The sequence below is a fragment of the Notechis scutatus genome, chromosome 1, assembly GCF_049901735.1.
Source record: "Notechis scutatus isolate UNSWTSFEM ecotype Mainland chromosome 1, rNotScu1.2, whole genome shotgun sequence".
Classification (NCBI taxonomy): Eukaryota; Metazoa; Chordata; class Lepidosauria; order Squamata; family Elapidae; genus Notechis; species Notechis scutatus.
Window position 1 is genome coordinate 25,561,523 of NC_142009.1, and position 20,811 is coordinate 25,582,333.

The 20,811-nt window shown below is 39.9% G+C and overlaps 1 protein-coding gene across 1 annotated transcript; it reads left to right on the forward strand.

Moving 5' to 3' along the window:
- Positions 1-1,239: 1,239 nt before the first annotated feature.
- Positions 1,240-19,429, forward strand: TMEM248 (transmembrane protein 248). Its single transcript, XM_026671636.2, has 8 exons — positions 1,240-1,325; positions 1,704-1,903; positions 15,057-15,233; positions 15,901-16,186; positions 16,943-17,093; positions 17,469-17,652; positions 17,907-18,050; positions 19,239-19,429. Exons 3-8 carry the CDS (start codon positions 15,075-15,077, stop codon positions 19,257-19,259), a joined length of 945 nt encoding a protein of 314 aa, XP_026527421.1. The 5' UTR covers positions 1,240-1,325; positions 1,704-1,903; positions 15,057-15,074; the 3' UTR covers positions 19,260-19,429.
- The last annotated feature ends 1,382 nt before the right edge of the window (positions 19,430-20,811 follow it).

Genomic DNA, 20,811 nt, shown 5'->3' on the forward strand with positions numbered 1-20,811 from the left:
CCTTCCAAGGTTAGATTGTTGGGGGCAATAGGTTGACTCTGTAAACTGCTTAGAGAGGGCTATAAAACACTGTGAAGTGGTATATATAAGTTTAAGTGTATATTAGAGGTGGAAACCCTTTGAGAGCTGTATGCAATGAAATTTCATTTTAATATATGCCAATTAGTGTACATTCAAAGCGACAATAAAATTATTCTAAGTTCTAAGTCTAAGTGCTATTGCTATAAATCACATCCAAACATTTCCAAGGACTGAGACAAACTGAACCCGGTCCCCGACATGTTTACTGGTAGTCCTCAACTTAAGATCACAACTGAGCTCAAAATTTCTTGTTAAGTGAGACGTTTGTTAAGTGAGTTTGGCCCCATTTTACCATCTTTTGTGCCACCGTTGTTAAGTGAATCACTGCAGTTGTAAAGTTAGTCACACTAAGTGAATCTGGTTTCCCCATAGTCTTTGCTTGTCAGAAGGTCGCAAAAGGGGATCACACGCAACCGGCATAAATATGAACCAGTTGTAAAACATCCAAATGTAAATCGTGTAACCATGAGGATGTTGCCATGGTCATAAGTGGCTAGTGTGATCTACTGTCGTTGTGATCTACTGTCTACTGTCGTCGGGGCAGGGGTGGGGGGTGGGAGTTTATTTGTTTTGTTTTTTATTTTCCCAAATTTTGTTCTGTTGTACTTTACCAATTTATTTGATTCTTTTTGTTAATTTTTATTGTTTATTTTTATTTTTTGTTTTAAATATAGTTTTACATTGTGTAAGCAGCCTCGAGTTGCCATGGGTGAATAGGCGGCAATATAAATAAATTAAATAAATAAATAAATAAGTGGCCCTGTAACTTCAGTTACTAAGTGGACTGTTGTAAGTCGAGGACTACCTGTACTAGGTTGTGACTCGCCAGTCAGCACCTTTATTTTATTTTTTTGCCCAGACTCTGGGCGGCATAAACAGGGGTCTCCAACTTCGGCAACTTGAAAGCCTGGCGGACTTTTGGGAGTTGAAGTCCGCCAGGCTTTACAATTGCCAAGGTTGTGGGTCGGAGAACTTTGAGAAGGCCGCGCGCCTTCGCAAAGGCTGATGACGTCAAGACTCCGATCCCCATTCCCGAGAAGGAGGGGAGAGGGCGGGGCGAGCAGGGTTGCCAAGGCGCGGAGGTGGGCGGACGAAGTTTGTCCCCGCGGCGCCGCCGTCGTCGTCGCTTCCCTGTTGGCAGGACTGCTGGCAGGCCTTGCGGCGCCCGGCGCTTCCGCTATTCGGGCGAACAGAGCGGCAAGGATCAAGGGATGCGGCGGCTTCCGCCCTGAGCTCGGCCGCAGGTGAGGAAGGGAATAGAAACCTGCCCAGGCCCCAAGGAAGTGGTGGAGGGCTCGTCCGGCGATCATAGAGTTGGAAAGCCCACCCTGGGGGAGGGATTCAGCGGCATGGCGCTCCCTTTGCCAGGGAGGGAGGGAGGGAGGGAGGGAGAGGCGAACCTGGCTGCTCCACTCGTGATACCCCTCGAAGGGAGGCGGGGGGGCGAGGCACATCCCCCTTTCGTCCGTTTTGGTGCAGGTCCTCCCCTCCCGACCTCCCAAGGGACGGGGTGCAGGAGGTTTGAGAGTGGCCAATGTCGCCTGTTTCCTATTCGGGTCTTTCCTGGTCTTTACCTTTTCCTGCATCCTCTCTCTCTCTCTCTCTCTCTTTCTTGTTTGCAGCCCCAGGCCTGGAATTGAAGCGGTCCTTCGCAGGAGCCCTGCCTCAAGAAGGGAGGAGGAATTGCTTCCCCTGGTTCTCAGAAGCTTCTTCAAAATGGTGCTGCAGGGTTAGGTTGTTTCCACCCCCCCCCCCCCCCCGTAGGCGTTGAGCCAGCGAGACTTGAGATGAAAATCTTCCTGCAACAGAAGACTTGGGTTTGGTAATTTGTTTGCTTGTTCTTTTCATGGGCAACGGGCCAGCCAGACCTGAGATCAAAATCTTTCTAGGACAGAAGATTTGGGTTTGTTTATTTATTAGATGTTTATCTTGCCTTCTGTTATATTGTACATTGTCAAGATGGCAAATGTGGCTAATACTCATTCCTCTTCCTATTTTCCCCACAACCCCCACGGTGAGGGTTGGATTGAGAGACAGTGACTGGGCCAAAGTCACCCAGCTGGTTTTTCATACCTAAGATGGGACTAGAACATTTCCTGCTTTATGTGACAGCACCTAAACTACTGCATCAAACTGGCTGTACACCAAGGACAGATAGTCCTCGACTTACAGCAGTTCATTTAGGGACCATACAAAGTTACAACAGCACTGAAACAGCACTGAAAACGTTTTTCACACTTACGACCTTTGCAGCATCCCCGAGATCACGTGATCAAAATTTAGATGCTTGGCAACTGGTTCATTCTTATGACCGTTGCTGTGTCCCAGGGTCATGTAATCCCCTTTTGCAACCTTCTGACAAGCAAAGTCAATGGGGGAAACCATTGGGATTAACTTAACAACTGCAGTGATTCACTTAACAACTGTGGCACGAAAGGTCGTAAAATGGGGCAAAACTCATTTAACAAACAACAGAAATGTTGGCCTCAATTGGTCTTAAGTCGAGGACTACCTGTAATGCCGACTTGGTCTTGGAAAACTGGTTGCATTTATGGGCGACCTAAATAGGTTTGTTTTATTTTTATGTAACTTCAGTGGATGTGAAGAAGTATGTAGGGACTGAAAGAATTTAGCAAGCTAGAGAGATCTGTAAATAGATTTGATTAGTGGGTTTGTTAGGAGTGAAGGAAAGTTTGCAAGGTTCCATATGCAAGGGGGGAGGAAAGGATGCAACAGTTCAGTATTTTGAGATGTTTATATAAACTTACCCTGGTTATTGGGTATTTTCTGAATTTGGATTCAGAAAAGTTGAAAAGGCTCTCTTGTTAAGCAACCATTGCTAGGTTTGTTACCAATAAAGGAGAATATTTTATTGGTGTGGGTGGTTTTTCAGTACACCAGTGCTTCTAGTTTGCCATTGTGGTCTCTACTGATCAGGATATCCAGGAAGGATAGTGAGTTGTTTTCTTCTCTGATAAAGTAGATTCCTTTGAAGATGTTGATTAGTTTTGTGGGTGTTCTCTAATTGCTCCTTTTTTAATTATGTAGCTGTTGTCTACATATCTGATTCATATTTGGGGTCCTATTTGTGGGAGTGCTATCATTTCCAGATGTCCTGAAGTAAGTCCTGAAGTAGTGATCCCAAAGATGTACCTTTAATTTATTGATAAGTTTGTTCATCAAATTGAAAGTATGTAGTATGAAGTATGAAGTAGTATGAAGTATGAAGTTAGGCAGAGATTTATAAGAATCGTGAGGGTTTCAGTTTTTGTGTATTTGGTTAAGTCTATGGACGTGAAAAGGGCTGTGACATCAAATGAGACCAGGATTTTATCCTCATCTATAGACACATCTCTGATTGTTTGAAGGTGCTGTAGTAGGGAGTTGATTGTTTCCTTTCCTTTGTGAAGTGCCTAGCTTTTTTGTTAATTATTTTGTGATGTTTGTAAGTAAGATCCCTGGTAATGATATAATTGGACAGAGAGGTATGTCAGGCTTGTGTATTTTGGGGCATCCTGAGAAGCGTAGGAGGATGACTTCACTGCTTCTTATCCACCACTGTTCTTTGGTAATTTGGCCTTTCTTGATGTGGTTACTCAGAGTTTTCTTGATCCAGTTGTCTAGTTTCTGTATTGTGTTAGTGTTCACTGGGATGTAAGTTTCTTTATCTTCTAGTAATTGTTTCACTTTTTGTATATATTATGATCTGTCTATAATAACCATGGTTCTGCCTTTGTCTGCTGGTAGGAGGATGATAGTCTGGTTTCTGAGGACTGCTCTATCCTCTGTTGATTTTGATTTGGTTGTCATCTTCTTCTGGTCTGTGGTATGATGGTTTGTCTGATGTTTTCTTGGACCCCCTGTGGGAAGTCCAGTAGTTGTAAGGCTTCACAGAATTTCAGGTAATTGGCATTATCTGTGTTATAGTTGAGACCTTTTCGTGGAATATTATATTTTGCAATAGATAGTGGACGGTAGGACATGTTGACCACACGTTCAAGCTCTGATACCTCTTTGATTCTGGGGTTGAGGAGTTTGGTTTGGAATTTGGTTTTTCTTTTTCCAGCATGTCTATGAGAAGTAATCATGATAGGGGTGACCAGCCTCTCCATGTACTCTGGTGTGATGGTTAGTTCCAGCTTTTTTTAAAAAAATCTGAAGCATGCATCTGTGATCATGAGCCGTATCATTTTCGCCCACTTTCTTGGGCTATTTTCCATCCAGCTGTGTATTAAATTGGAGTTTTGTATCTCATACCAATAGGTTGGACATGCTGTGAGGCATTCATGTAGGAAGAAAAGTTGTTCCTTGGTGGAAGTATACCTGCAGGCAATTTTTTCCTTTTTACGTGCTTTCTGAAGCATTGGACACCCATATGTAGAGAAAGAAAAATATCTGTAGTTCAGGATTGAAATGAGGGGTCCTTATGCTCTCTGACTTGGTTGTTTTCTTGCGGATGTTTCATTAGCCAAACTAGCTAACATCATTGGTGCAGTAAGAAGAAAAAAAGGAGGCATCTGCAACATATGGTGTAATGACTGTAACAGCTACTACATAGCTGTTACATAAGACAAAGAGGCAGAAGATTGGCAGAATGCATCCATGAACACCAACTAGCAGTCAGAAGATACGATAAAAGTCATTAATTTCATGACACATGGGCAGACCCAGCCATAGTTTCAACTGGGAAACTGTGACCATCCTAGACCAAGCCAAGTCTAAAATCCACTAGAGAATTTCTAGAAGCCTAGTACTCTGACAAATTAGCCATCAATAGACACATAGACATAAACAACGTCTACATATTATGCAAAGGAGACAATCAACAAAAGAGAACAAAAAGACCCAAACACTTCCCCACCAGCAATCAATGTCCAGAAAAGTTTAGATTAACTCCAAAATGAACATCTGACCAACAGTCAGGAAGTAAGCAATACCCCAATCAAGGAACTGTCAAACAAGCTAACAATAAACAGCCCAATCAAAGAACCTTCAAGACCACCAACACTGGCAGAACAAGGCACTATAATATAAACTGGCAGCAAACCCTACCCCTTACTTTCATTGATAATGCTAGCTAATTTTGGTAATGAAACATCTCCAAGAAAACAACCAAGGACCCCTCTTTTGTTGACTTTTTTCATATACAATAATACAAAACTGCCTGCCTGGCCAGCTTATAATTTATCCAACAATTACCTACCTCACTTTATTATGTCCATTGGTCAATATTTTGTGACCCCCTGCTTGTATCATGAATGTATGGTGTAATATTTGTGCAAACATTGCATTATGTAGTCCATGGCTATTTACCTGGAGTATGTGTGTAATGTCACATATTTCATTTCTACCTGTAGAATTGCATCAGAGGGGGGCAGTAGGAGATCTGTTTGAATCTATGATGCTTGTGTTGTGGGGGCTTTTAGATTCTGTTCTTATGTCCAATATCTCTATGAAACCTTTGACTCTGAAAAGTCTGGAGATTTGAATGCCATGGCATCCTTATGCTGATGTGGTTAAATTCTATCCCTCAAATGAGACTGCGGGTCCTCATTTGAGTTGAGGACCCACAGTCTCATTTTGTTGCATAGACATGACAGAGTGAATTTGAATATGGACTAAGAGAATAACAGAGTTGAAAGGAACCTTGGAGGTCTTTTAGTTCACCCCCACTGTTCAAGCAGGAGACACTACTATTTCAGATAAATGGTTGTTCAATCTCAAAATCCCCCAGTGTTGGACCACCCACAACTTCTGAAAGCAAATTGTTCCACTGATTAATTGTTCTGTCAGGAAATTTCTCCTTCGTTCCAGGTTGCTTCTTTCCTTGATTGGTTTCCATTTATTGCTTTTTGTTCTGCCTTCAGATTCTTTGGAGAATAGGCTGACCCCCTCTTCTTTGTGGCAGTCCCTTAGACATTGGAACATTGCTATCATGTCATCCCTTGTCCTTCTTTTCGTTAACCAGGGGTTCCCAACCTTTTCTATACTTTGCCCCCCAAGAATGCTTCCGATATATTCTTGCACCCCTTACAAAAGTAAATAATTATATGCATATGATTATGCATTTGCACTATAATTTTGAAACTTCTAAACCCAAGTTTTTGGACCCCCCTGGAATATTGTCTCGCACCCCCGGTTGGAAAACCCTCAACTAGACATACCCAATTCCTGCAACTGTTTGTTATATGTTTTAGCCTCCAGTTCCCTAATCCAGTCCCCTAACTTCCTGACAGTTAAAACAATCAGTGGAACAACTTGCCTCCAGAAGTTGTGGATGCTCCAACACTGGAATTTTTAAAGAAGAGATTGGACAACCATTTGTCTGAAATGGTATAGGGTTTCCTGCCTGGGGGTTGGACTAGTCACTAGAAAATCTCCAAGGTCCTTCCAACTCTGTTGTTCTGTTAATCATCTTTGTTGCAGTCCTCTGCACTCTTTCTAGAATCTCAACATCTGGATGCAATATTCTAAGTGTGGTCTTACCAAGGCATAATACATTGGTGCTAACACTTCATGTGATCTTGATTCTATCCCTCTCGTTAATACAGCCTAGGACTGCATTGGCTTTTTTTGACAGCTGCTGCGCACAGTTCGGTAACATACAGACAGCAACATCTGTGGGTGTGGCAGATTAATGAAAGCAGTATTGTGTAATTGTGGTGCAAACCCCATCCCTTTTATATGTGTGTCATGAGCTTGTAGTGCAGTGGGATGGGATTTGCAGCGCAACATCATGATTCTGTGTTCACCAGAGTGATGAAAAGAACATCGCTTGGTGTAGAGATTATAAATACAATAGACAGTTATTAAGTCTGAGAATTAAGTAGGCTATTTACTCTGTAGGAAGCAGTATTTCTTCTAAAGCAGGGATTCCTAAACTTTTTGCCATTGTACCTCCCTTTGGTGTAACCTTAATGTGCACATTTCCCCTAAACATCCAAACGTTAAAATAAACACAAATGAACAATGAAAGCAATACAATGAAGGTGTGGGAAAGGTGGATTTATTGTAACGATGCAGCTAAAAGGTTCTTCAAACCTCCCCTGAGTTGCCTGCACCTCACCTAGGGAAACACCTTACAATTTGTGAAACCCTTCTGTAAAGGAGCAGGTGTATAATCTTTCACTGTACTCCATGCCTCAATGCTTAATGCCCCTGGTATGCTAGATATAATTCTGTCTGGATCAAGATAGCTTAACTTCAGTTATCTATGCCTTAATAGACTTACCAACATGATTGGATTACTTCAATACTGTATACTCTGTGTTAGGCTGTCCAGGAAGACAGTCTAGAGAAACTGTAATTGGTACATTAACATCTCTTTCCAATTGCTGCTGGGATTACATAATAACTGTATCGATAGCCTGTAGTGATCTTCTCTGAGTTAGTGAATCCAATTTAAGGTAAATAGCTGCCCAGTAGATTTGATCCAAATATTATTTTCTTCAATACCATCTAGTCCAGCAGTCACCAACCGGTGGGCCATGAGAAAATTTTGGTGGGCCGCAGAGAAATATCACTCCCAGAGCACCCCCCCCCCCAAAGCAATTAATCCAGGCTGTGCAGAAACACAAGGCTATGCAGCCCACGGAAACCCTCCCCGCCCACTCACTCCTTTACCTGGCAAACTTGCCTGCTAAATTGGTATTTTTCCTTTTTCCGACCATCTGTTCTGCTGTGCCGGGAGATTTAGATTAGCTAGGAAGCAGGAAATGGTTGGATTTCTTGCTTTCTAGCTAGTCTTTAGATTTCGGCTCTGCTTTTAAGCACAGCCGAACCTCCCTTAAGACTGAAGATTCTATTATTCAATGCAGACTCACGGCAAGCAAATATGAGAGACTGAGCTAGCCGATGGCAGATAGATCTCTGGATGAATCTGTGATTCTGTGAGCAACTCAATCTGCCTGCCTGCTTTTGGGTAAAAGTTGCTCTTTTTTAATAAAAAAAATCAATATTTATATAAATATTGATAATATTTACATATAAGCCATGCCCAGCCAGTCATATGACCATCAAGCCACACCCACAAATTAGGCCACACCCACAGAACCAGTTAGTGGTCCCTGAGATTTAAAATTATGAGTTTGGTGGACCCTGAAGTCCAAAAGTTTGGCGACCCCTGATCTAGTCACTAACTCCTTCTAACTGAATTTTATTTATTTAAAACATTTACATAGCCATTATATATCAACCATTCATTTAGCAACCTTTTGAAGTTACAGTGGTGCTGAAAAAGGGACTTGTAGCTGGTTCTCGCACTTATGACAATTGCAGCATTCCTACAGTCACTGATCAGAATTCTAGCCCTTGAGAAAAATGGTTGTAGCATTCTGGGGTGGTGTGATCGCCATTTGAGACTTATCCAGTCAGCTTCGGACAAGCAGAATTAATGAGGAAGCTTCTGTCTTGCTTTAATGGGTCCTGCAGAGTCTTTGCAAAATGAGGCGGTAGGGCAAAAATCCCATGTCCAATATATTGACATTTCCTGAGGGGAAAAAGCTCATCTTGTTGGGTATATCCTGGGAGAGATGAGGTTTAGCACTGTCATCTGTTCATTGGTGATCTCTTTGTCTCTTTTCTCGTAAATCTTCCTAATATTACAGGTGATGTGGATGACCAGCCTGGAGTATTGCTCTGGGAACAAGAAACTTATTTTACACTACTTCACTTCCTTGAACTAGTTAGCTGCTTGTTCACCAAACTGGTTTGGACAGTGAATGATAGCGTGCTTGCATATTTTTGAGAAGTTAATTTATCTTAGAATGCAAAGGATAAGAACTGATGGAAAAATTCAATAAGATTTTCTCTTCCATACTCATGTGTTTTCCAATGTTGTAGTAATTTAATATCCTCAAGTTGAGATTCCTTTGCCTCTGTACACAAATAGTTAGCTTATGGAAATTTTTTTTTTTGCCATTTTGTAGACTGTCCATGTAACTACAATTTATTAATCTGTTTATGTGACATATTGTAGCAGATGCCTGGCAATTTACATTGGATTTCACATTGGGGGAAATAGTTTAGTGTGTATTATGTATGCTATTAAAATACCTGCAAGCAGCACTAAAATAGCCAGGATTTTGATACACTCATCTACAGTGTTAGTTAACAGTGGGCACTATTGGTGCTTGTGCTTTCAAAATTGTATATTTCCACAGAATGTTCATCTGGCCTTAGGGAAGGAGAGACTGGCCTGTAGAGTGCTTTCTGCAGCTCCCATTTATCCTTTAATTCTGGGAGACTTCAGTCTGCTTACTTGAAATACATTATGTGGGCTGAAGATACAGCTCGGCAAAACCAGACATCAAGAATGACATAGAAAAGGAGACAGCTTGAAAAGCATGATGAATTGTTTTCTCTCTTTTAGCTTTCAAGTCATTGCTGACTTTCGTTGATACCCAGATTTGTTCCTGCAGTTTTCTTGGGAAGATTTTTGGAAGTGGTTTTCAGTGGCCTCATCCCAAGACCTAAGAGAAAGTGGCCCAAAGCCACTCAACTGACTTAATTTTTAATTTATATTTACTTATATCCCACCTTTATTATTTTATAAACAACTCAAGGCAGCAAACAACTACATGCTAATACTCCTTCCTTCTCATATTTTCTCCACAACAGCCCTGTGCGATGAATTGGGCTGAGAAACAGTGAGTGGCCCAAAGTTGCCATGCTGGTTTTATGCCTAAGATAGGACTAGAATTCACAGCCTCCTGGTTTTTAGCTTGGCGTGCTAAGCCTGTACCAACCGGATCACTTTTGGGATGATAAAATTATTCCAATGTGACATTAAGAAAGACCTGATTCTTAACAGGGCAGAAAGTGGGAGGAGATGAACTACAAGGTCATTTCCAATCATTCCACTCTTATGATTTGTTGTCCCAATTTTTTTTTTTATTGACTGAAATGAAAGAGAAAAGGGACTCTTTAATGGCTATGCTAGAACTTTGCAGGATTTATTCTTTGAAGTTTACTTTGCTACTTCCTTAATGGTCTTTCTCTGAAGCATAAGTACCTTTCTTTCAATAAAGATTTATTTAATGATCTCAGAACTACAGTTAAAATGGAGTTCTAATTCCCTTCCCCCACAAGTCATCTGTTAACATCTTGCCAGTGTTTTAGTCTGTTTTATTTGAAGATTTGTTTTGCTTTTAGCTGTGATGAACTTATTGATTGATTGAATTTTGAGGCTGTGTGATTCCAAAAACACTCTGGGCCTTTGACAAAATTTTAAAATATTTTAAAGAAACATGGCTGCTTGGATAAAACCATATAAATTTTTTAAAAGTTGACAGGGCCTCTGCTGACATAGTCTAACCCCAGGCCTGGTAATAGAGCCTGAAATGCTTGAAGAATGGTTGGGGCAGTATTTGTCTCTGGGAGGATGCCATTCCAGAGGCTAGAGGATGGGATTTTTTTTCAGAAAGGTAGACCAAAGATACAATAAAGAATCACATGGCAAGAAAAGACCCGGCCATCACCACAAGCCCCAGGATGTGTTCCAGGTGGCAGATGATAGCCTCTTCAACAGATCTTTTTGGCTTGGCAAGAGTCTCAGTGAACTGTTTGCTTTTAGCTAATGATTGACAGTGACAGCCAGAGAACACAAGGTGTGTCCTGCAAGGTGTGACAGCTCCAGACCCTGAGGGAGGAGTTTCCACCTAGCCCAGGCAAGTAGCTTTGTTATCTGGAAAGGTGCATAAGTTTTTCCAAGAAAGGGCTGATTTGGGTTTTGAAATGGGTAGGAGAGCTGAAGAAGTTTATTGGGTGAGAAGCGAAACATCTTCAAAAAAACCCGAACAAACCTGAAAGTCCAGTTGCCTTTTGAAAAAAAGCACCTTTGGGACAAATGGGTAGGAGAATGGAAAGGGAAAAGGTGGAAAAAGAAAACAGGAAATTGCATATGCAAAGAAAGGCCTTGGTATTAACATTGGGCTTGTTATTCAGTTACTTAGCCTCAGTGTGCAATTTGCTAAAGGATAATTCTTACAGCCTTTTCTTTAGTGTTTTTATTTTTAAAAATGTGTTTATGCATTTTTTAAATTCAAGAAAGAAATCCATAAAAACATGGAAATAGAAAATTTGTTATACTTCATGTCATTTGATCCATATTTCTTCCACGAGTCGTTCAAATAGTCTTAGAATGGCAGCATATATCAGAGGTCATCTAGTCCAACCCCCTGTTCAGTGCAGAATTTGCTAAGGTGTTTTGGACAGCAGGGATTGCAGTCTCTGAGGATGTCTGATGAAAGGGAATATAATAACTATCGAGACAGCCTTCAAAGGTGATAGCTCTGTCACGAAATTGCCTCAGGTTATATGACAACTTCTCCGTTAGGGCTTCTTTGTTGCCTTTTGAAATTTTAGGAGGGAAAAAGGCTGCTAAAACCAGAATTCTTTGGTATATTGCTTACATATAACATTTTGGAAGTCATGTGTTTTAACTTTTTTGGTTTGAGGAGCAAGGTGCTCTTATCTCTGCTGTTCTGAAAGCAAAAAATTGTCTTGGGTATTTTTTTTTTCTTTTTCTGTTCTTTCTTTTGAATATGTGTTAAATCATATTTCAAAAGCTTAAATTATCTGAAGTGTTTAAATAATTTATGCTGGCAACAAATAACTCCACTGCAATGGAAGTTATCTGAAATTATAAGACGGACAGCAAAAACAAAGCATGGATTTTAAAAAGTATTTCATTATGAATTTTGAAAAAAGAAAACATGAAATACCTTAAGAGCTATGGAAATTAGGGGACTTCCGGTTTGAGCTTCTTCAGCGACAGTCTCTGCGAGGCTTCGATCCGTGCTCGCCGCTGGAGCGCCCCAAGCCAGCTGGTTTTGGGGCTAAGCCACCCTGTAGAGGTGGTGAAGAGGGGGGAGACTGCCAGCAGGGTTGAGGAGAGCCGCATCTCTCCTCCCCAGTTGGCCATTACTCCCTTTCCCGAAGGCGGTTGCAGCAGTGGTCAGAAATGGCCACCACAAAGAAGAACTCGACCGGAAAAGAATATGCAGGAGGAAGATAAGAAGAGAAAGTTTTGGTTGACCGGGTCAAACAGCAAAAGCAACAAATAAGGTACCCTGGAATTGAAACTGTTAAAAAACAATAACATTGTTCCCTAAGAAGATTTTTAAGCTGCAAAGGAGAGAGAAAAGGGAAAAGATTTGGTTTTCTCCTTTTCCTATACTGACAGCTAAGAGACTTAAGCAAGAAATTGGGAAAAAATCCACTTTGACATCAATAGGCATTTAATGGTGAAAATAAAAAGTCAAAGGGATAATAAAGATTTCTGGATAATTAAAAGCTTTTGAAAACAGGAAAGGAGAGAAAAAGAATAAAAGGGTAGGATCTGGAAGGGAGGAGACTGCCTGGAATTAAAAAAGAACTTACAGCAAAATCTCAACAAGACTTCCAAAAGATACATTCTAACTGAAATATCACAACAAAAACCCCAGGAGGAGAAAGTCGAAAAAGAAATAAGAAGATATAACTCGGGACTATTTGGATTACTTGATGATTTCTGGATTCTTGGTTATTGTTTTGAATGACTAAAATCAATCGGGTGGTTGTTTAAAACTGTTTAAAATGGCTCCACTTTTAGAAGAACTGAAAATGGAACTTAAATGTACAAAGAAGGTGCACAAGAAGGGAGAGGTTCTTTTGGCTTCGTATTTCAGTTTTTAGAAATGGAGATTTGGAATTATGAGAAACAACAAGAAATGCCTGCAGAACAAGAAGATTGCGACAAAGAAGAAGCCATCTTTAATGAACAAGTAATCTTAGATGGGGGAAAAAAAGGAAAGGGGGGGAAAGAGAATGGAAAGTTTAAGATTGGGAAAAACAACTCCAAAAAAAAAAATAGAGTGAAAAATAAGTATAAAATCAGAAAGCAACAGAAGAGGGAAATGCAGAAGAGAGAATTAGAACTAGAGAGACAAGGGGGTAAAAAGGGGAGGGAGAAGATGAGAGGGAAGAAAGAAAGGAAAAGAAGTTATAAAGGAAAGGACAGAAGCAAAATATAGAGATAATGGGTGAAAACTTAATGGAAAAAGGGATTCTGCAAAGGTACATAAGATAGTATGGTTATATTAGAAGCAGAAATAATTTTAGAAAATATGAAACAATGTATGATTAAAATGTCTGATAAAATAGCTATCGTAATTCAGTGGAATGCTTGTCAATAAATAAATGTAACAAAAGGTATATTTAATGATTTATAAAACGTGAAGAGAAATAAGGGAAAAATTAATTATGGAGATTATATGTGTTTTTAAGGAAGTATGATATTTAATTGAAAATAAGTGTTAAAGATGTTATGGTTTTAATGATTATTAATGATAGAACTGAACTGGAATGGAATGAGGGTTTATAATTACATATATTTACAATCTTTCTTTTTTTTTAAAAAAGAATATAGTGTGTATTATAAGAATGTGCCAAGCAGAATTCGATTGGAAGTTATGTATTATGTATTATATTGAAGATCATAAACTTAAGGTATATATTGAAGTTTAAATAAGAGTTGAATGGATGTACTTAAAAGATATAAAGGTGTCATACTCCAATTAGTAACTACAGCAGAAAATTTGTTTAATGAGAAAAGATAATATGAAATTGAAACAGAACAGACAAAAGTATAAATATAATGATTTGAATTGAGATGAGATAATCAAAATAAAATTGAGAAAATTAAAAGAGGGGAAAAACTATATAGAAAATGTAAAATAGTATAAGATATGGAATAGAATACAAAAAGGAGCATGAAATTGAGTTTTGTGTCTGTATAAAGAAGTTCAACCGGGACCATGCTATTTTCAAAAAGATGTTTTACTTGTATTTTGTGTGTGAAAACCCAAATAAAACTTTATTTTAAAAAAAGAGCTATGGAAATTATTCTTAGCATATTAAACATTTAAATACACTTTTATCTCTTTGGCTTGTGAATGAAACTTCTCTCCAGACCAGGAGTTCTCATCAATCCTCCTGTTTTTTACATCAGTCACCATGAACTGCTAAGTTGATAATAAAGCCCAAGAAGACTTGGGCTCCTTTGCTTGCTTTGCTGAGTTCTGAGACAAAAATGGAAGAGGATCAGGCACAGATATTGTGCCTTTCTGAAAATAAATACAAAACTTTCATTTTTTTCAGTCATATTTCAGGAAAGACAGGCAGTGCTAGGAGCTGCGTGATTTGGAAGTGGGCAATGGAATTTCAGATCTGTGTTTGACTTTGTTGTTGTCTGACAGGTATTGAGTTTATCAGAATCTTTTAACCAGGATAGATGTTAGTTTTCAGATTAAAATAATACCAGTACTGAGCTCTAGGAGGGTAGGGCAGAATTTTAATGCTGAAGAGTAATAAATGCCCTATTTCTCAGTTGAGTTAAATCTAAAGCAAAACATATGCTTCGGTTCGCTTTATGTGACAGCTATTTGTTTCTGCCTTGATTGAAGCATGATGGAGTCCTGACTGGACTTTTGGAAGGAGCCTACATATTTCCATAACTATAAAGGAGGCTTTTGTGTAGAGTTGCATTTGTTCCTTGGCTGAGTGTGAGCTAACAAGCTGCCTGTAATGTCCTTAGAAGAGCCCTGGGAAGAGGGTGGATGTATCCACAATATTCCCCTTGGAAAGATTCCAAAGATTTTTTTAACTAAATATGAACCCAGCCAGTTGGACTGGAGCAAGGATCCAGTCCGTTCTGGCTACACAGACAAAATAGTGTGTGCCCATTGTGACTCATCTGACACCCTCGCTGCTGCCAATTGTACCGAACAGCTTGCAAGGCAGGAGACGTCCTCTTTTCCAGTTGCCAGCAATCTCAGCACAGATTGCTAGAGTGCAATTTCCTTCCTCACCTTTAATAACAGAAACAAACGTTGCAGTAATGGAGATTTCAGAAGATTCTCTCTCGCATCTTACTTATCTCAAAGGCCTTATTTCCTGTTATGCTTTTTACAGTTTGTGCTCTTGCTGTTCTGCAGGTGGGCCTGATCAGAATAATGTTCAACATAAACCCTCTGGAGAACCTCAGGGTTTACATCAGCAGCCGCCCACCTCTTGTGGTTTTTATGATCAGTGTCAGCGCAATGGCCATCGCCTTTCTGACTCTGGGTTATTTCTTTAAGATCAAAGAGATCAAGTCCCCTGAAATGGCAGAGGTAAAGTACAAATCAAGTTTATATCTGAATATCCTCCAGGAAGGAATGTGTAGATAGAATGGAACAAATTATGTGGCTTAATTAATGGGAGTTCAGGATGACACAAGAGATGAAGAGACAAATGATTGGCTTATATATGATCAGGAGGACTCCTCATTATGAGTGTCTGATGAATATGGACAACCTCGGACTTGAGACAGGAACACTCAAAATGTTTAAGTTATCACATTATTTTAATGAGGCTAGTCAGTCTTGCCTCAGAAGTAAAAGCCATCTGTTTTGTTGGTGCCATTCTTGAATTGATTTTAAACTGTTTAGCAATTCAGATTTAAAATTGTAAAAATGGAAGTACACCTCAGTTGTTGCACAGATTAATAGCATCTTAATTCATGGTTTTAGCATTGTGCCTCATATCGTTTTCCTATATTACTTTTCCCCATAACTAATTAAAGGGTAGTTGTTTCAAATTGTAATCTCTTTCAAGATGCCCCAACGACTGTCATTTAACCAGAAGTGCAGCATCTTGACATGGCTGTATCTCTTAAATCATTGCTGTTATTGGGTGAGATTGGGCGCTCTTGAATTAACTTTGCTGTTTGTTAATATAACATACATGCTGGCTTTGTGAGGGCTGTATGTGAGGGCTATATATCTCTTTATGTTTAAGGACTGGAACACTTTCCTTCTGCGATTTAATGATTTGGATTTCTGTATTTCGGAGAATGAAACATTAAAGCACCTCATAAATGACACCACAACTCCAGAGAATGCCATGACCAGCAGCCAAGCTCGTCCTTCCACTCCATCACCACAAACCCTTGAAGATTCTGGTCCTGTCAATACTTCCGTTGCCATCACTTTGACACTGGACCCCCTCAGACCCTTTGGTGGCATTTCCCGGAATGTCACAGGTTTATCTTCTACCATTTTTGGTCACCAAATTGGACTTTCAGGTATCATTTATTTCAAATTTTATACTTAAGGGCCCGAAGCCCTGTGGGAAAAAGTAGGAATAGCTAAAAGCAAATGAATAGAGATCCATTTCTGCACTTCTTAATGGATGTTCTTTATCTAGAAATCATCTTTCTGAAAAGGATAAAAAAGGAACAGCTTTTATTGAATAGTTTGGCATACAGTTTTTTGTTTTTTCCTATAGGCACCCACTTCCATCATTTTATCATTATAACTGGCTTCCATAATTGCTGAGGTGGGATTGAATCAACTACTTCATAGCAGTTTATTGACAGTTGTTTACAGCCCAAATTTTCTCCTGGTTTAAAATGATGTAATATAGTTAGTCCTCAACTTACAACAATTCGTTCAAAGTTACAGAGGCCCTTGAAAAGAGTGACTTGTGATCGTTTTGCACATGTATGACTATCGTAGTATCACCATGGTCATGTGATCAAAATTTGATTTCTCGGCAACTGACTCATATTTATGATGGTTGCAGTGTCCGGGGTCATGTGATTGCCTTTTGTGACCCTCTTACAAACAAAGACAATGGGGAAGCCAGATTCACTTAACAGCTATGTTACTGCAGTGATTCACTTAGCAACTGTGGCAAAATTCACATAACAACTCTCTTACTTAGCAACAGAAATGTTAGGCTCAGTTGTGCTCATGAGTTGTGGGCGACCTGTACTTAAACAAAGTCTTACTGACGTAAGATACTTTCTCCCTTTCTTCCCCTCGCTCCACCCCCAAAGGCAGAGAAGCTCATGAGGAAATCAACATCACGTTCACTCTACCTACTGCCTGGAACTCAGATGACTGCGTTCTGCATGGCCGCTGTGACCAAGTTGTCTTCACCACTTGCATGACAGTTACAGCCGCTGCATCAGTTTTCCCAGTCACAGTGTAAGGCTCTAACCAATCCTTATTCCTCCCGGGGAAGCTTTTCACAGCAGTTTTTCATGCCTTCAGGTTTGCCATTTTACGAGACACAGAGGCAGTTTTTCCAGTTTTAAATTTTTAAAGAAGAATTTATGTGTTCCTAGAAGTCTCAAATAGGAACTCTGTTTATTCACCACCGTTTCCCCCAAATAGTGATAGGTATATTTTGCAGGAGTGGGATAAATGGAGGAGGGAGGAACATGGAAAAGATGGAGTAATCCAACTTCAGGACAGCATGCACTTACAAACTGGAAAGCAATGGGAAGGGGATGGTTGACCCAGGGGGAAAAGATGGTGGAGACTTGGATACACAGCTCAAAATTGTGTGTTGCTCTACAGTCAGCCACCACACTGTATTCCGGAAACATATATTAATGCAACTTTCTGGTACAAGATCGTCACAACTGCAAGGGACTCCAACACAAAATATGCCCAAGACTACAACCCTTTCTGGTGTTACAAGGGAGCCATTGGCAAAGTCTATCATGCATTAAATCCCAAATTGACGGTTATTGTTCCAGATGTAAGTGATATTTTTTTTTTACACTTTGCTGTGAACTGTGACTAGGCTTGTATGAGCAAGATCTGGACATGTTCTCCATAGAAGTGCACATGCTCTGTCCATTGTGTCACTGTCCAGATCTTGCCATAATGTATGTGTGGGGTGAGGGGGTTGTTTGGAATTGTTCTGCCTCAGCAATGTCCCTGCACTTTCCCAAGGCAGTTGCCTGTAGTTTCTCTACAGCCTTAGGAAATGCTTTCTCTTTCTCCATTCAGGATGACCGCTCCCTAATTAATCTGCATTTAATGCACACCAGTTACTTTCTTTTTGTGATGGTCATCACCATGTTCTGCTACGCAGTCATCAGAGGCAGACCAATCAAGTTGCGACAAAGCAGCTCGGAGTTCTGTCCTGAAAAGGTAAGCGCCAACGTTATTTGTAGAGGAGCTAACTTGAGGGAGGGAGTCCCTGCTTCCTTAGCAACTATTGTCATTTTGGGAATTATTCATAAACACATCTAAGCCCTAATGGTGCATTCATGCATTGGCTGAAGTGCACTGGCACCTCCACCCTCTCGATATTCTGGAATAGATTAACCTCTTAAAAATAGGGAGACCAGCAGAAGACTTTGGAAGACAGAATAGCTGTCAAGAAACTACTTGGGGCTTCTCAATTTCTTGACCCTTGCCTATTTTATTTTGGTTGTGTTTTATACAGAATTATAGAATTCTGTATAGAATCAGAGTTGGAAAGAAGCTTAAAGATCAATTTAGGTTTTTTTTGTTCCTTGCCATTCACTTCAGCTTGTTTAGATACCTTTGACTTCTATCATACAGTTTTATGTTCTTCCCTATCAAAAAACACAAGGTGACTTACAAATGTGTGCTTGTTTTAATTTCATCACAACCTTGCAATGTAGGCAGGCTAAGAGAACATGACTTGCCTAGAAGCATACTGTGAACCGCATTGATTAATCTTGCGGATTTGAAACCTACCTAGTATTTCCAAGTACCCATGGCTGAAAATCCGAAGAATCTTTGTTAGGCAATTCCAGAGGACGTTTCTGGAATGTTGACTGTCAAAGGGAGCTATGCGCGTAAAATGTCTGCTGTGATGGGTGAGGCTAATTATAAACATCATGAAAAAAGAAGCACTATTCTGTTGTTCCCTGACACCTTTTGTTTCCAGGGGAATATGGAACTTGGGGATGTTATGTGGAGTTAATTCTTTTCATTTTCTGGTTGCCTGAAAGGAATATATTTAAATGCAAAATTAAACCACAGCTTTCAGCAAGGCACTCTACAAATATAAGATATGTCATGGGGTGTACAGAATGTGTGTGTGAGTATGTATATGTGGATGTATCTATTCAAGGGGACCGTGTTGTCTGGTGACAACAGAGACAGTTATGGAGTTCGACAAGTCAAGATCTGACTTAACTTTATAGCAGCTCCCATATGTCAAAGTCCATCTAAGAGGCGTTCCATATGTCATCTCTCCCTCATCGTTTTCCCAGTTCAGATCACACAGTGACTTGTTATGACCTTATACAACTGATAGCTGAAATCTGACCATATGGTCTCCTTTTCTCTCTCCCACAACTCCAGGTTGCTTTCTCAGAAGCATGATCCATAGCCTCCTTCCTCCAAAAGTGACCAAGTCTGCAATCATTGCCTGCTGAACCCAGAAATGGGTCCTGATTGGTTATGGATTTATCATGAGACGTTGGATTATTCCAACCAAAGACTTTTAAAGTGCCTGTAATGGTTATTTATATAAAGAGTATCCTTGGACCAGATTATGCCAGCGCAGCTAAGATTATTGGGAGTCCTTTTCTGTTTTCATTGGAATGTTTTGTGTCTGTGTGACTCTACATGAGAATTGGAAAGATGTCTTACTGCATTGGGACAGTATGGATGCCTTTGTGGGTGTCTAAAACAAAGCACCTTATTTCTCCCAGTGATGTATCCAGCGTTCCAGACAGTGCACATCTCTACTATGACGGTACAATTCCAAAGTCACTGATGGTTCCACTGAAGTGTGTGTGTGTGTATATGTCTGTGTGAAAGAGAGAGGGAGGGTTGCTTTTTCTTCCCATTTTCACCCTGCTTGCAAAAAGTTACCCACTTTTCTAGATTTGTTTTTTAAAAAATACATACACAAACAACCAGCATTCAATCACATTTTAATACTAGTTAAGATAATGATGCCCATCATTTTAGATTGGAAAAAAAATACAAGAAAGGCAGTGTTCCAATTCTTTCTTTTGAAGTAGCAGTAAACTTTCTAAGTCAGAATAGACTGATTATCCATTGTTCATGTTAGATCTCAAGTTGGGACTATTGTCTGCAGAGAAACCTTTTGTGTTGGGTTGCATATACTAATAAATTACATGACATAGTTGCGGTATATCAATGATGAATAAGTTTTGCCTTCACTAGAATCTTCCAGGTTATGGAACACAAAGTATTTGAATGTCCAGATATTTGCACCATTTGAATGTAGGAAAGCATTGGGAAATGAAACTCTTCTATCTATATGTGTAGATTAGCTGTTGCTCTCTAAAATTACAATTTGGCTTTGAGGGTGTCTAATGATGTAAAAGGATAGGTGGTCTCTTTGGATGGGCCAAACTATTGCCGTGATGCATCCTGAAGCACTTTTCTGCAGATTTGTTTGTGAAGAAAGGTGACAAACTGTCTGGAGCTATGGAGAACAGATGAACTCTGTTCAGCTCTGGACATGCACAAGTTTTACTCCTTGCAACTCTTCATCCCCCATCCTGACTCTTAGCATTCATAATTTTGGTCAGCTTCCTTCTTTCAAGGAATATAGGATATTGTATCTTGACATTACATTGAAAACGCTGCTAATTGCCTTAATGACTTTTCCATTTTCTTCTTTGGTAGCAGCATCTTCCCGCATTGGCAATTGTTTGCACTTTCTGCTATGATGATTCTCACAGTAGAGGTCCTTTTCAAATGTCTCCGTCAAATAACACATCACTTGTTTTTGTTCAAAAAAAGGATTCCTTATTGAGTTGATTTGTTTGCTTGGTACCTTGATATATTTCCAAGATGGGGGAGACGTCCACATTCTAATGTTGAATAGCGAACGGGCTGAAATAAAGAAAGACGGCGTGGCATTTTTTAATAGAATTCCCTTCCAATGATTTTAAAT

Coding starts and splice junctions, on each gene's coding strand:
- TMEM248 (XM_026671636.2), top strand. CDS start 15,075: ATGTTCAACATAAACCCTCTGGAGAACCTCAGGGTTTACATCAGCAGC. Junction 15,234..15,900: donor AGTCCCCTGAAATGGCAGAG/GTAAAGTACAAA, acceptor TTTATGTTTAAG/GACTGGAACACTTTCCTTCT. Junction 17,653..17,906: donor TGACGGTTATTGTTCCAGAT/GTAAGTGATATT, acceptor TTCTCCATTCAG/GATGACCGCTCCCTAATTAA.